Source organism: Culex pipiens, chromosome 1 (assembly GCF_016801865.2).
Source record: "Culex pipiens pallens isolate TS chromosome 1, TS_CPP_V2, whole genome shotgun sequence".
Lineage (NCBI taxonomy): Eukaryota > Metazoa > Arthropoda > Insecta > Diptera > Culicidae > Culex > Culex pipiens.
In genome coordinates this window covers 35785137-35798232 of record NC_068937.1, presented here as the reverse complement: position 1 = coordinate 35798232, position 13096 = coordinate 35785137, and the positions used below count along the sequence as shown (strand labels likewise).

At 38.7% G+C, this 13096-nt stretch overlaps 1 protein-coding gene across 1 annotated transcript in view; it reads right to left on the bottom strand.

Moving 5' to 3' along the window:
- Positions 1–13096, bottom strand: part of LOC120429639 (alpha-2A adrenergic receptor-like) — a 186660-nt gene that overhangs the window by 152866 nt on the left and 20698 nt on the right. The window contains exon 2 of the mRNA XM_052706593.1: positions 8615–10467. Coding sequence (XP_052562553.1) covers positions 8615–9286 — 672 coding nt within the window. The 5' untranslated portion in view covers positions 9287–10467. The remainder of the gene's footprint in view (positions 1–8614; positions 10468–13096) is intronic.

The window sequence follows — 13096 nt, the reverse complement described above, 5'->3', positions numbered from 1 at the left end:
CGACGTCTTGTCCGAGAATGAACTTAGTTAAAATTTCTGCACAACCTGGTAGGTGACACTATCGTCAAACCATGTGGAACATAATTTCAATTAACGCTTCATTCGAGTTTATCCAAAGGAAAATTATAGAGCGGAGTTGTCACTTGTCTATCCTCAACTTTCTTTTTTTGAAATGGTTCATGTTCAGCGATAAACGAAGTGGTTTTATGGAGAGCTAGCGTAGAGAATAAAAAAAGATCAGAGCTGTGGAAATGGCATGTAAATGAGGAATACTTCACAAAAAGCGGAAACGGATTTTATTTATATATTTCTTTTTATTTTGTTCAAACTTTGTGGGGAAGGCCCTATGACCAAAGAAGCCATTTTGTGCTAGCCATTCGAGGCTTTATACAATTTTGGCAGCTATCCATACAAAAATAGCATACTCGAAAATCTGTAACTTTTAAGGGATTTTCCGATCGATTTGGTATCTTCTGCAAAGATGTTGGTATTGATGAGTACTATTCAGAAAAAAAATGGTACGTGAATTTATTTTTGCCGATTTTCAAATTAACTTTATTTTTACAAAAAATCAATTTCCCAAAAACCGTATTTTTTATATTGTTGATTTATTTTATGTTTTAGAAGAGATTTTGCATCTTTTGAGAAATTGTGAAGTATGGACATTGTTTTTGCCGAGTTATGATTTTATTGTAAAAATAAAAATAATCAAATTTGTCAGTTTTTTAAGTAAAATAAAATAAACAATCGAAAAGTACTTCACAGGTAACATATTAAAATTGATTAAGTGCACCGTTTTCAAGAAAGAGTCAGTTATCTCTTGATTTTGACAGAAAAAAACAACAGTTTTTTGATTTTTTTTAAAGTGTCCAAGATTGTCCATTACTAAAAATATTCAATAAATTTGTCATATTAAAGATTGGACATATAGTTGCTTGAATACAGCGGATAATAGAAAAAGAAATGAGACTAGCACCATTATCTAGTTGACCTTTATTTATTAATTTTCAATGTTAAAAAAATTTAGCATTCGTCAAATTTTGATAAAAACATTTTAAAATTTTGGAATCAAGACATCAATTTCAAAAAGGTCAAACATAAAATATAACGTTTTTTTTTGTAATGTTAGAGTTGAACCCAAAAGCAAAAATTTTTATTTGCTGAAGTATCAGAAAAATTCAAAAATATTTATTTTTTTATCATTAGTTTCTGAGATATGGGTAATATCAAATTAAAGGCTGTTTAGAAAAGGCTTAAAAATGATCAATTAGCTTTTTTTCATTTTCTTTTGTTCGCTGTATTTCAGCAACCAGATGTCCAATCTTCAAATCTCTAAGGCAATTTATATGAAATTTTCTGAATATTAAAAAATAAATCTTTTCAGTAATAGACTATTTAAAAGAATCCAAAAGCTGGCTTTATCTTGAAAACGGTGCACTTCATAAAAAATGTATTATTTGAAAATTAAACTTTTATGTAAAATTATACGCCCGATTTGATGACGTACTCAGAATTCCGAAAAAACGTTTTTTTTTTCATCGAAAAAAACACTAAAAAAGTTTTAAAATTTCTCCCATTTTCCGTTACTTGACTGTAAAAATTTTTGGAACATGTCATTTTATGGGAAATTTATTGTAATTTTCGAATCTACATTATCCCAGAAGGGTCATTTTTTCATTCAGAACAAAATTTTTCATTTTAAAATTTCGTGTTTTTTCTAACTTTGCAGGGTTATTTTTTAAGAGTGTAACAATGTTTCACAAAGTTGTAGAGCAGACAATTACAACAATTTTGATATGTAGACATAAGGAGTTTGCTTATAAACATCACAGGTTATCGCGATTTTACGAAAATAAGTTTTGAAAAAGTTACTTTTTGCGTTTTTCTCTGTTTCGTCGTCCGTGTCTGTCGCGGGTGACCATGAACAGCCATGATCAACTACGACCAACTTTCTCAAAACTTTTTTTTGGTAAAATCACGATAACTCGTGATGTTTATAAGCAAACTTTTTATGTATATATATATATAAAAAATTGTAATTGTTTGCTCTACAACTTTGTAGAACATAGTTACACTCTAAAAAATAACCCTGCAAAGTTAGAAAAAACACGAAATATTGAAATGAAAAAAAATTGTTCCCTTCCGTTAAAATCACATGTTCCAAAAAATTTTACAGTCGAGTAACGGAAAATGGCAGAGTTTTTAAAACTTGTTTAGTGTTTTTTTCGAAGAAATATACGTTTTTTTTTCGGAATTCTGAATACGCCATCAAATCGGGCGTCTTATTTTCCATAAAAGTCCCTTTGACACCAAATTTCTATCTCATCACCGTTTCAGGCTGCAAATTATTGAAAAACACCTCTTTTTTCGCATGTTCAAAAATGGAAGGGGTCGTACCGTCCTTCCGTCACGAGATATCACAAAATGGACCTCGGATTCGTGATCAGGGATAAAAGTTACCCCTTAGGACAAAGTTTCACGCAAATCGAAGAGGGGTCGGGGCAATTGCTGTGTGAGTTGGCGGAGAATTACCCACATGTAAAAAATAATTTCTGCATAATCTTTATCTTCATGTTTCGATGTTTCGTACTAAGAAAATACAAACAAACATTTTCATAATTGCCATCCGCGCCTGAGCAAAATTAGCCAGCAAATCCGCGCGATCCGCGCCGTCCGTAACAACCCTGCTTTTGTAGCTCCAGAACAAATGTAACGAATTAAGATAGCTGTCAAAGCCAAATATTGTATTTTTTTATAATTTTATAACACTTAAATTAAATGTTGACTGGATATTATTTTATCAAAAACATTTCGGATTTTTATTTTATTTTTAATCATTTTTTAACCTTTTCTAGTAACGTCATGAAGAAATAACGTAAAATATTATATTTATAAGTGACTTGCCAATTATTCACATTGGATTCAAAAGACAACAAATAACAAAAAAAAACAATTTTTAATTTGTTTAAAAAAGCGTAATGAAAACATGGATTTTATGAATATTTTAAAAATATCTCGAGATCTCTGGAATTCCCGGGATTATGTTTACCCGTTTTTCGGGAAATTCAAAACCTGGAAAAACTAGACGCAAAACAAAAATCAGGTAGATACCTGAGAAGCTTGGGATTGTCTCAACGTTCCAACCCTTCGGACCCTAGTTTCGAGCAGGAATCTTTGCATTAGAGAACGCCAAGGCCATGCTGCATTGTTATCCGAGCATTCGTTGGTGAAGGTTGTCTGAATCAACATGACTCGTCGCGTCCCGGCGCAAAACGCCGGCAATATTGCCCTACCTGCGGCTCAAGCAGGCAAAAAAGTGGGAATTTCCAAAAGGAAGGTTGAGGCCTCAACTGATGGCCAAAAACAGGGCTAAAAGTTTTGAAACTGGATGTGTTGGCCGTGCACAAAATGAGCCGACGCAACAAAGACATCAAGTACCGTGACCAGCTCTACCTGCTGCATTTGGCTAAGGGATCGACGACGCTTCCTGAGCTGAAGGCAATTCGAGCGGTTTTCAACATTATCGTGTCGTGGGAGCGATACCGACCAGTGCATCGTGACGTCACACAATGCTTCAACTGCCTGGGTTTCGGGCACGGAGGTAAGAACTGCCACCTGAAGCGTCGTTGCGCCAAATGTGGTACCGATGCGCACATCACATCCCAGTGCATCCAAGATTCACTGGTGAAGTGCCTCAACTGCAACGGTGAGCACTCGTCAACCGACCGAAAGTGCCCCAAGAGAGCTGAGTTCGTGAAAATTCGGCAGCAAGCATCGACGAAGAATCAGCCTCAGCGTCGTAGAACTCCTCCAGCCCTGGTGGAGGAAAATTTTCCACCTCTTCAACCGCGACGCCAGGTCCCAAACTTGGCACCGTTGCCGTTGGATCCCAGGAAGAGAGCTGAGGTGAATCATCCACGGCCGGGTTCCAGCCAGGAGCCGAGACCGCCACCACCGGGCTTCAGCCAGGAGCCAAGACCAACCCAAGAACCAGCAGTTGAGGAAAACGGTAATGATCTTTACACCTCAACCGAACTCCTCAATATTTTCAAACAGATGTCCGCTGCACTGCGTGGATGCAAAACCAAGACCCAGCAGATTGAAGTGCTGACCTCGTTCGTCATCCAGTATGGATCGTAGGTCCCTCAAGCTGCTGAATTGGAACGCTTGCTCCATTAGGAGGAAGAATTTAGAGCTGGTGGATTTTCTTCGCGAGAAGGAGATCGACGTAGCCGCCATCACGGAAACTCATCTGAAGCCCGGTGAAAAAGTTTATCTGCAAAACTACAAGATCGCGACGCAGCTCGATAGGACCACCTCTGGAGGAGGAGGTGTGCTTGTCGCTGTTCATCGTGATCTCAAGCCACGCCGGCTGCCACACTTTAAGCTGGACATCATCGAGGCCGTTGGAGTGGAAATTCCCACTTCGGTTGGCCCAGTACTCTTCATTGCTGCATACTGTCCACGTCAGGTGAATGCCAGAGATGGTTCAGCAGCAAAACTGAAGAGCGATATCCAGAAGCTGACACGGCGGAGCGCAAAGTACATCATCGCTGGTGACCTCAACGCGAAGCATGAAGTTTGGGGCAACAGCAGGAGGAATCGGAACGGAGTGATTCTGCACAACGATCTGCAAAACGGATACTACAACGTTGTGAGTCCGGATCGTCCAACGAGGGTGGCTCGGTCTGGGAATCACTCAATCATCGACTTCTTCATTACCAATATGGCTGAGAACGTGGCTCATCCTGAGGTGTTTGAAGAGTTGAGTTCTGATCACTATCCGGTGGTTGTGGAGGTTGGAGCTTCCGTTACTCCGCAGCGGCAACCAACCCGGAAAGATTACCACAACGTTGACTGGCAGCAGTTTCAGCAAGTGGTCGACAGCAACATCGACTATGATCAACACCCGGAAACTTCTGCCGATATTGATCGTTCGCTGGAGGTGATCCAGCAGGCTATCAACCAAGCAGAGGCTGCCAACGTTCGGGAGGTTCCTGTTAATTTTAAGGTAACTGATATTGACGTAGATACTAAACACTTGATTAGACTTAGGAATGTTTATAGGAGACAATATCAACGGACTGGGGACTATGACAAAAAGATTTCAGTTAACAATTTGAACAAAATCATACAAGACCGACTTGACAATATCAGAAATCAAGAATTTTCAAAACATGTAAGCCAGCTTGGGAATTATTCAAAACCATTTTGGATACTTTCAAAAGTTCTTAAAAACAAACCAAAGCCTATTCCTCCTCTTATTGTTGAGGATTCTCCTTTGATTACATCCGAGGAAAAGGCAAATGCACTTGGGCTTCATTTTGTTAGTTCACATAATCTTGGCGCTTCCATGACCAGCCGTAAAGAAACATCAGTTGCCAATAGTACCGTAAACCGGGGTGACTTTGATAGGATTTCAATTTGTTTTTAGAATATTTTCCAACAGGTAAGGTTTTTCTCAAGATTATTATTTTTAAAGCATGTACTGGGGTAGACTACACAAGGTCCATGCACTATTTCGGAAAAAAAGTTTTTTCAATAATGTTTAGAAAAATAGTTACGTTAAAAATTCTTAGTTTTAATTCCGGGGTGACTTTGACAGTCATAGTTTTTCTTGTTAAAATCATATTTAAGATGTTCGAACTTTATTTGTACGCTAAATGTACCATCACTAAAGAAGCTGATATAGTTTTTAAGAAAAAAATCAATGTTTATATTTAGTTAACTAAGTGTATGAACTTTTTAGCAAAATACATATAAATTTTAGGTAAAGTTGTTAAAAAGTCGGAATTTTGCCTGAAATTTGTTAAAACTTGTTTTGTTTATAAAATTATAGATTTATATTGCATTTTATACTGAATTCAAAGCACGAATCACAAGTTTTCACATTTTACATGAAATTTGTTCAACTGAAATTGCCTATATATTTGGAGATTTTTTTTAATTGTGTTTCAAAAACACATATTATTTATTATTTACAAACTTTTTTAACCTTCTCCTAGTGGAAAATTGTCCAAAGAATCCGAAAATGCATTCCGTTTTCCGATTAAAAATCATGTTCATTGAGAAAATCATGACACTTTGAGAAGTTTAAAATAATGACTTTTATCAACATTTTCTTAACTATAGTTAACTAACTTTTTAAACTTGTCAAAATTTTATGAAAAGTTCTTCTTGGGGTACTTTGAACACTTCTTTACCACGGTCAGTATGTTTCTAAACCATTCCTTACGTATTTTAATTGTACTCTTCATTTTGCGGAAAAATCGCAAACCTATCAAAGTCACCCCGGCTATCAAAGTCACCCCGTTTTACGGTATTTCAACAATCAATGACTCTACCTTTGAATTTCCTGCAGATTCCCATGTTTCTGGTGAGGAAGTCAAAGTTGTAGTTAAACAAATGAAAAATATGAAAGCTCCAGGCTTTGATAACATTTTTAATCTGGTGTTGAAAAAACAGAGTGATCAGTTTTTTCAACATCTAGCCAATATTTTCAATAAATGTTTGCAACTTGGTTACTTCCCCACCAATTGGAAGCTGGGCAAAGTTATACTAATTTTGAAGCCTCAAAAAGATCCAACATCGCCAACAAGTTATCGTCCCATTAGTCTTTTGAGTAGTCTGTCCAAACTCTTTGAGAAGGTCATCTATTCAAGGCTTTTGGATTTTACCAACGATAATAATATAATTTTGAACGAGCAGTTTGGCTTCCGAAAGGGACATAATACTGCTCATCAGCTTACGAGGGTAACCAAAATCATCAAGCAGAACAAGCTTGAGTCTAAATCAACTGCTATGGCTTTGTTGGATGTTGAGAAGGCTTTTGACAATGTTTGGCATGATGGTTTGATACATAAACTATATTTATACGGTTTTCCAATGTATCTTATCAAAATTATCCAGCACTATCTTTCGGAGAGATCGTTCAAGGTTTTTCTGAATGGGATTGCTTCTGGATTATTCAACATTGATGCTGGGGTTCCCCAAGGAAGTATTCTTGGCCCACTTCTGTACAATATTTTTACATCTGATTTGCCTACTCTTCCTGGTAATGGTGTGTTGTCACTTTTTGCTGATGACACTGCCGTTATTTATAAGGGTAAAATAACCAGATATTTAGTTGGCCGTCTTCAGAAGGGTCTTGACGTTCTTTCCGAATACTTTGGCGACTGGAAAATTCGCATAAATGCAGCCAAAACTCAAACCATCATTTTTCCACTTTCCAAATCGGCCAGATTTGTCCCAAAGGATGATGTTTTGATTAAAATGAATGATGTTTCGATACCCTGGTCAAAGGAAGTTGTCTATTTAGGTCTCATACTTGACTCGAAACTTTTGTTTCGGCAGCATGTAGATAAAATATTGAACAAGTGCAGCATTCTCATCAGGTGTTTGTATCCTTTAATTAACAGAAAATCAAAGCTATCTTTGAAAAATAAGTTAGCAGTTTACAAACAAATAATTTACCCCGTTATTGAGTATGCAGTACCTGTTTGGGAGTGTTGCGCTAGAACTCATAAATTGAAGCTCCAGCGTGTCCAAAACAAGGTACTCAAAATGGTTTTGAATGTTCCTGGCTGGACAAGATCAAGTGAGGTTCATGAATTAGCTGAAGTAAAAATGTTGGATCAGAAGATTCAAGAAAAATGTTTGAAATTCAGGGAAAAATGTGCTATTTCTGAATACCCCTTGATTCAAGGATTGGTTTAGTTTATTGTAAGTTTAAGTTAGTTTTAGGTTAGGTTATGTTTTCTTAACATTTTTTTTCCTCATTGTACCCAGTGGTACAAAAATGATAAATCATATACTTTTAAAGTTATGAAAATGAACAGCGTTTAAATCTCGAAAAGCAAACTAAAGCTGAAGAGCCACAGCTGACCACTTATCATGTAAATCAAATGTAATTATTATAAGAAAGATTCAATAAAGTATATTTAATTCAAAAAAAAAAAAAAAGGCCATGCTGCAGAGCAAAAAAACATTTTGATTTGATGGTTTGTTGAGTTTAACAAAACTACTTTATTAACTCGTTTTTTGTCCAAATGGTCATTGTCACAAGAGGGCACACAAGCAACGAAGAGTAGCCTACGAAATTTGTCATTTAAAACTTCAAAGTAATTGGGGCAGTAATTTTTCTAATCTGCCAACCATTGAAAAAACGGCTAATATCCACTTTTGGCAAAAACGAGATATTAGCGCCAGGTGGAAGAGGATGTTCCAACGCATCTTCTGCAACATGAATTTCACTAAAATAGTGTTTAGATTTGGCTGCCGATGCGAAAAACCAAACGGCTAATATACCACTCTTATGGGCTATTGCCTTGAAGAAGATTTGGTGACAAACACCAAAACGCGTTTTTCTCGGAATACTTGATTTGGCATAATAGCCGAATTTTCAATTATGGGCAGTAATGAACTGAATAACTAGAGTAGGTCACTGAAGCAGTCTGCTAGCATGAACTTGATCTTGCTGATGGATTTCATGATAGAACATTTTTGAATTTTGATCTCATAGCAAGATTGACTGATCATCAACGGTGCCTGCCTTGTCAGACTGCAGATCAACTTCAAAAATAATTTGTTTACATTTAGGAGTAGTTCGACTCACCTGACACTGCGGCAGCTCGACGTGCTCCTCCGGCCGGGGCGCCTTCCAGCCGAGCAGCGGCGGTATGCACACCAGCGCCGACATGATCCACACCGCCGCGATCATGAACGCGGCCCGGGCCGGCGTCCGAGTTTTCAGATACTCGATCGCCTTCGTGATGCTCCAGTACCGATCGAGCGAGATCAGGCACAGGTTCATGATGGACGAGGTACAGAGCAGCACGTCCATGGCGGAGTGGATGTCGCACCACCAGTTGCCGAAGATCCAGTAGCCCATCAGCTCGTTGGCCAGCGAGAACGGCATGATGACCAGGCCGAGGAAGAAGTCCGCGACCGCGAGCGACGCGATGAACCAGTTTTGGATGTTTTTGAGCGCTTTTTCGGTGGCGATCGCGATGATTACGAGCATGTTGCCGACCACGATCACGATCATCAGCAGGGTTACGACGATGGAAGCGAAAATGATGTGGGGCAGCGTGTACCCGCTCGGGTAGCCGGTGAAGATCGTCCGGTTGTCACCGCCGGTGGCCAGCACTCCACCGAGGGTGTCGTTCAGGGTGTTTGTGGCGGACCCGCCGTGGAGGACCCCGCCAAGGGACGCGTTTCCGCCCACAATGGCCAGGAAGTCCTCCTGCGAGATGTTGCCGGCCACGGCCACCATTGAGTAATCCATTTTGAAACGGTGTTTTGGGCTATTTCCCGCTAGGTGGTGTTGTTCTGAACGGTTGCTGCTGGTCCCATACGCCTAACTAACCTCAACTTTTTTTCTTCTCTTCTCTTTCACTACTTTACACGAATATACTAGACTTTCACTAACACTAACAAGAGTAACAGCCAACTTCTGGTGCGTGCGTAAGTTATATGCTTTCTTTAATATATGAGTTTATAAGTATGCTTATGGGAAGATGTATTACATATGTGTGTTATGTATGTTTGTGTGTATGTGTACGACTAACTTTAAAGTGACCGCCTAATTTTCTTTTACGATTTTGACGACTCCTGCTGCTTACAATTGCCGTTGGCGTTGACCACCAACACACAATGTGTTAAAATACCCGTTTTACTCCGAAATTCCGATTTTGGCCGCCGGCTTCTCGTCGGATCCCCTGCGCTTCCACCTGCCGGTCACGGGCTCCTTCCATGACCGCGCGCGCGTTGGACTTAATCGGTTTGCTTTTAAAAACAAATAGTGCGTTTGTGTACGTGCAGCCAAACACACATCCGACGAATACAGTTACACTACCACACGAACGAAATGAAAACATTCACCGAGAAACCGAAAGAGAGGGAGAGAGAAAGAGACAGCTTCTTGCGCTCTTTGCGCTCTTCACACAAACACAGACGTTTTGACGTTTCTTCTTATTTACACATTTGGTTCTGGCTATTGTTCTGTTGCGCGCCTTCACTCACACATGCACCCGCACAGTCAGTTGCTCGCTAGTATTGGTGATGGCCGGTGGTGCCACCTGGTAGTGGCCCATCGCGTGTGTGCCACCGCCCTAACGGGGAAAGCGGACGGGGGGAGGCGAGGGTTCTCTGGAGGTCGGTCACTTTTTTCTTCGGCGTTTCTTCCGGCGCACCGCCGACCGGCTAGTGGGCGTCGTGGTCCGCCGGATGGTCGTGCCCCGGGCGTGGCCTCCCCTTGCGCGGTGCACCCGGGTGACGAAGCAGCTGTAGCAGGTGCAGGACGTTGAACCGGACAGAATGGTGGCGGCTACTGCTGGTGCCGCCTCCGGTGGCAATGTTGCGGCGGCGGCGGCAGTTGGAGCTGCCGGGCAGCGATGGTGGGGCGCCGGAAGCCGTTGGGCCGAACGGGTTGGCCGGGTTCACGGTGCACGTGATGGGGTGGGTGATCTGGGGGAAAACAGAGAAAAAATCGGTAAGAATTTGTTGTACTTGCGATATTCTGTCTGTCAAACAGAGGGTTCAAGGATCAAATGATACAATTTTAACTTTTCAATAATTTCGCTGCCGGCCATTGGGTTTTTAGTAAGATACACATGTTGTCAATTTTGTCAATTTTGTCAATTTTGTCAATTTTGTCAATTTTGTCAATTTTGTCAATTTTGTCAATTTTGTCAATTTTGTCAATTTTGCCAATTTTGTCAATTTTGTCAATTTTGTCAATTTTGTCAATTTTGTCAATTTTGTCAATTTTGTCAATTTTGTCAATTTTGTCAATTTTGTCAATTTTGTCAATTTTGTCAATTTTGTCAATTTTGTCAATTTTGTCAATTTTGTCAATTTTGTCAATTTTGTCAATTTTGTCAATTTTGTCAATTTTGTCAATTTTGTCAACTTTGTCAATTTTGTCAATTTTGTCAATTTTCTTTTTTGTTTTTTGTTTTTTTTTGGTTTTTTGTTTTTTGTTTTTTGTTTTTTTGACACTTCTAAGCTTAAAAAACGTAACCTTGCTTGAAAACGCTCAAGGTTACTTTTTTTTGTAAACTTATTTTAGAGTTAAAAAAAGGCGACAAAAACCTACAGATAGATTCCGGATAGGTCGTTTTTTGTTAAACAAGAATTTTGCTTTATTGCATCCGATTTACTGCCGTAAAATCCAAAGTAATTACAATAACCCCAAAACGACGGATGACGCAGTCATCGACGTCAATAAAACTCAAGAACTATAACCATTTCCAGCTCTCCCCCGCAGAAAAAAAACACATCCCATTGATGTGTAACAATCTCAATTTCGCAACTGCTGTGTAGTGTGCCGCCACGAGCATTTTGGCAATTAGAACTAAGTATTAAGTTTCTGCCACTTCCGGCCATCGACGTCGCCGACGGCGGCAATGACGGTCAATCGGGGCACCGTTTTTCCAGAATGGTCAATAAAATTCGAATCGTTTTGGGGTTTTTCGGCAGCGCAAAAGGCCAACCCACCCGTTTGCGGGCCGGCGGGTTCAAGTGGATCATTCGTTGCTGTTGAAAATCGCTCGAAATGTGTGGGTTCTGGAGAGGCGCTCGCTCTTCAATTATCGTAAAATTGGTAACATTTTCACACACGCAGAGTTTGGGCATAGGGTCTGGGCGGGGTAATACGGCTGGATAGATGGGTTACGCCGAAAAAGGGGCAACTTTAAATCAGTTCTGCTCAATTGGAGAGGTGATATGAACACGACTTGTTGGGAACGAAATTGATATGTTCACAACAAAGAAATAAAGGTTGAACTCAAGAAAGATGTCAACTGTCTTCTTAAATCTTCAAAAATATTGAATACCTTGTCTTTTTCTTATCCTTAATTTATTTTGAAACGCAAACTTTTTTACTAATATAATAGTAATATTTAAAGTGTTTACAAAATACAACAATTTTAACAACTTTTGTAAAGTAAGATTATTATTAGTAAAAGGCTCTGTCAATATCCGCCTGTTCGCAATAAATTAACAATCGAGAATAACATTACAATAAAAACGAACACTCTTTCAATTTATTGGATGAACTTTAGTACGATTTTTTTAATTTGTCAGAATTAAGGAAAGGAAACACATCAGAAAAATGCATTCTTCTCCTAACAAAACAATATATTTTTATGTTCATTCATGTAAGGCTCAAACATTTGAAAACATTTAAAATAATTGTTTTTGCCCTTTAGAATTGTAAAAATGGATTTTAAAACTATTTTTATAGAATATCTCACAAAAAGTTCTAATTTTCTAACATTGAAAATCGAACCCATTGTTTCCGATTTATTATAGTGTGTACCCTTACTGCTTCTCAAAACTTGTTCACAGCTAAATTAGAAGGTTAAAAGACTTGATCACACACAAATACTTCTCTCATATGACCCTTTCGCTGACTTAGTTTTCCGTCCTTTTTACTCTTCTTCTATGACACTAGTCACACCCTATAATTTTCATAACTGTCTTCCAATTAATTATTAGTTTTTCGATCACCGAACAAAGAGTAAAATTAATTAAAAAAAACTAAAATAAATACCTAATGTTGCATGTTTGGCCTTTTTGAAATGTTAGTCTTGGATTAAAAAAAAAACAAAATATTGTTTTCGAAAAGATTGGAAAATTTAACGAATGTTTCATATTTTAACATTGAAAATCGGACCATTAGTTGCTGAGATATCGACATGGTTGGTGGGTTGTTTGGGTGAAACTTAGAAAACATATTTTTTCCTGTTTTAAAATCTTTGCATGGCATCATCAACTAATGGTCGTATCAACAAAGTTCAAAAAAGCAAAATATGGAGGATTTTCCAAGCTTTTCAAACAAAAAAAAATCAAAAGTGGGCAAACATGGGCACTTATTAACGAAATAACTGTTACCTAAAAGTTATAAAAATAAAAAAAAACGAAGTTGACTTTATAGCTGTCGGCCACCATTGCTAGTACCAACCACTAGTGTCTTCCTTTTTATCTACAAGGACTTCGCCGCCCTGGGCTCCTAAGTGTTTGAAAGTATGGCACGGAGTGACGGCGCCGAATACCCATTTACACAAAGAATTTTAGAGCGCCCGCCGCGGGA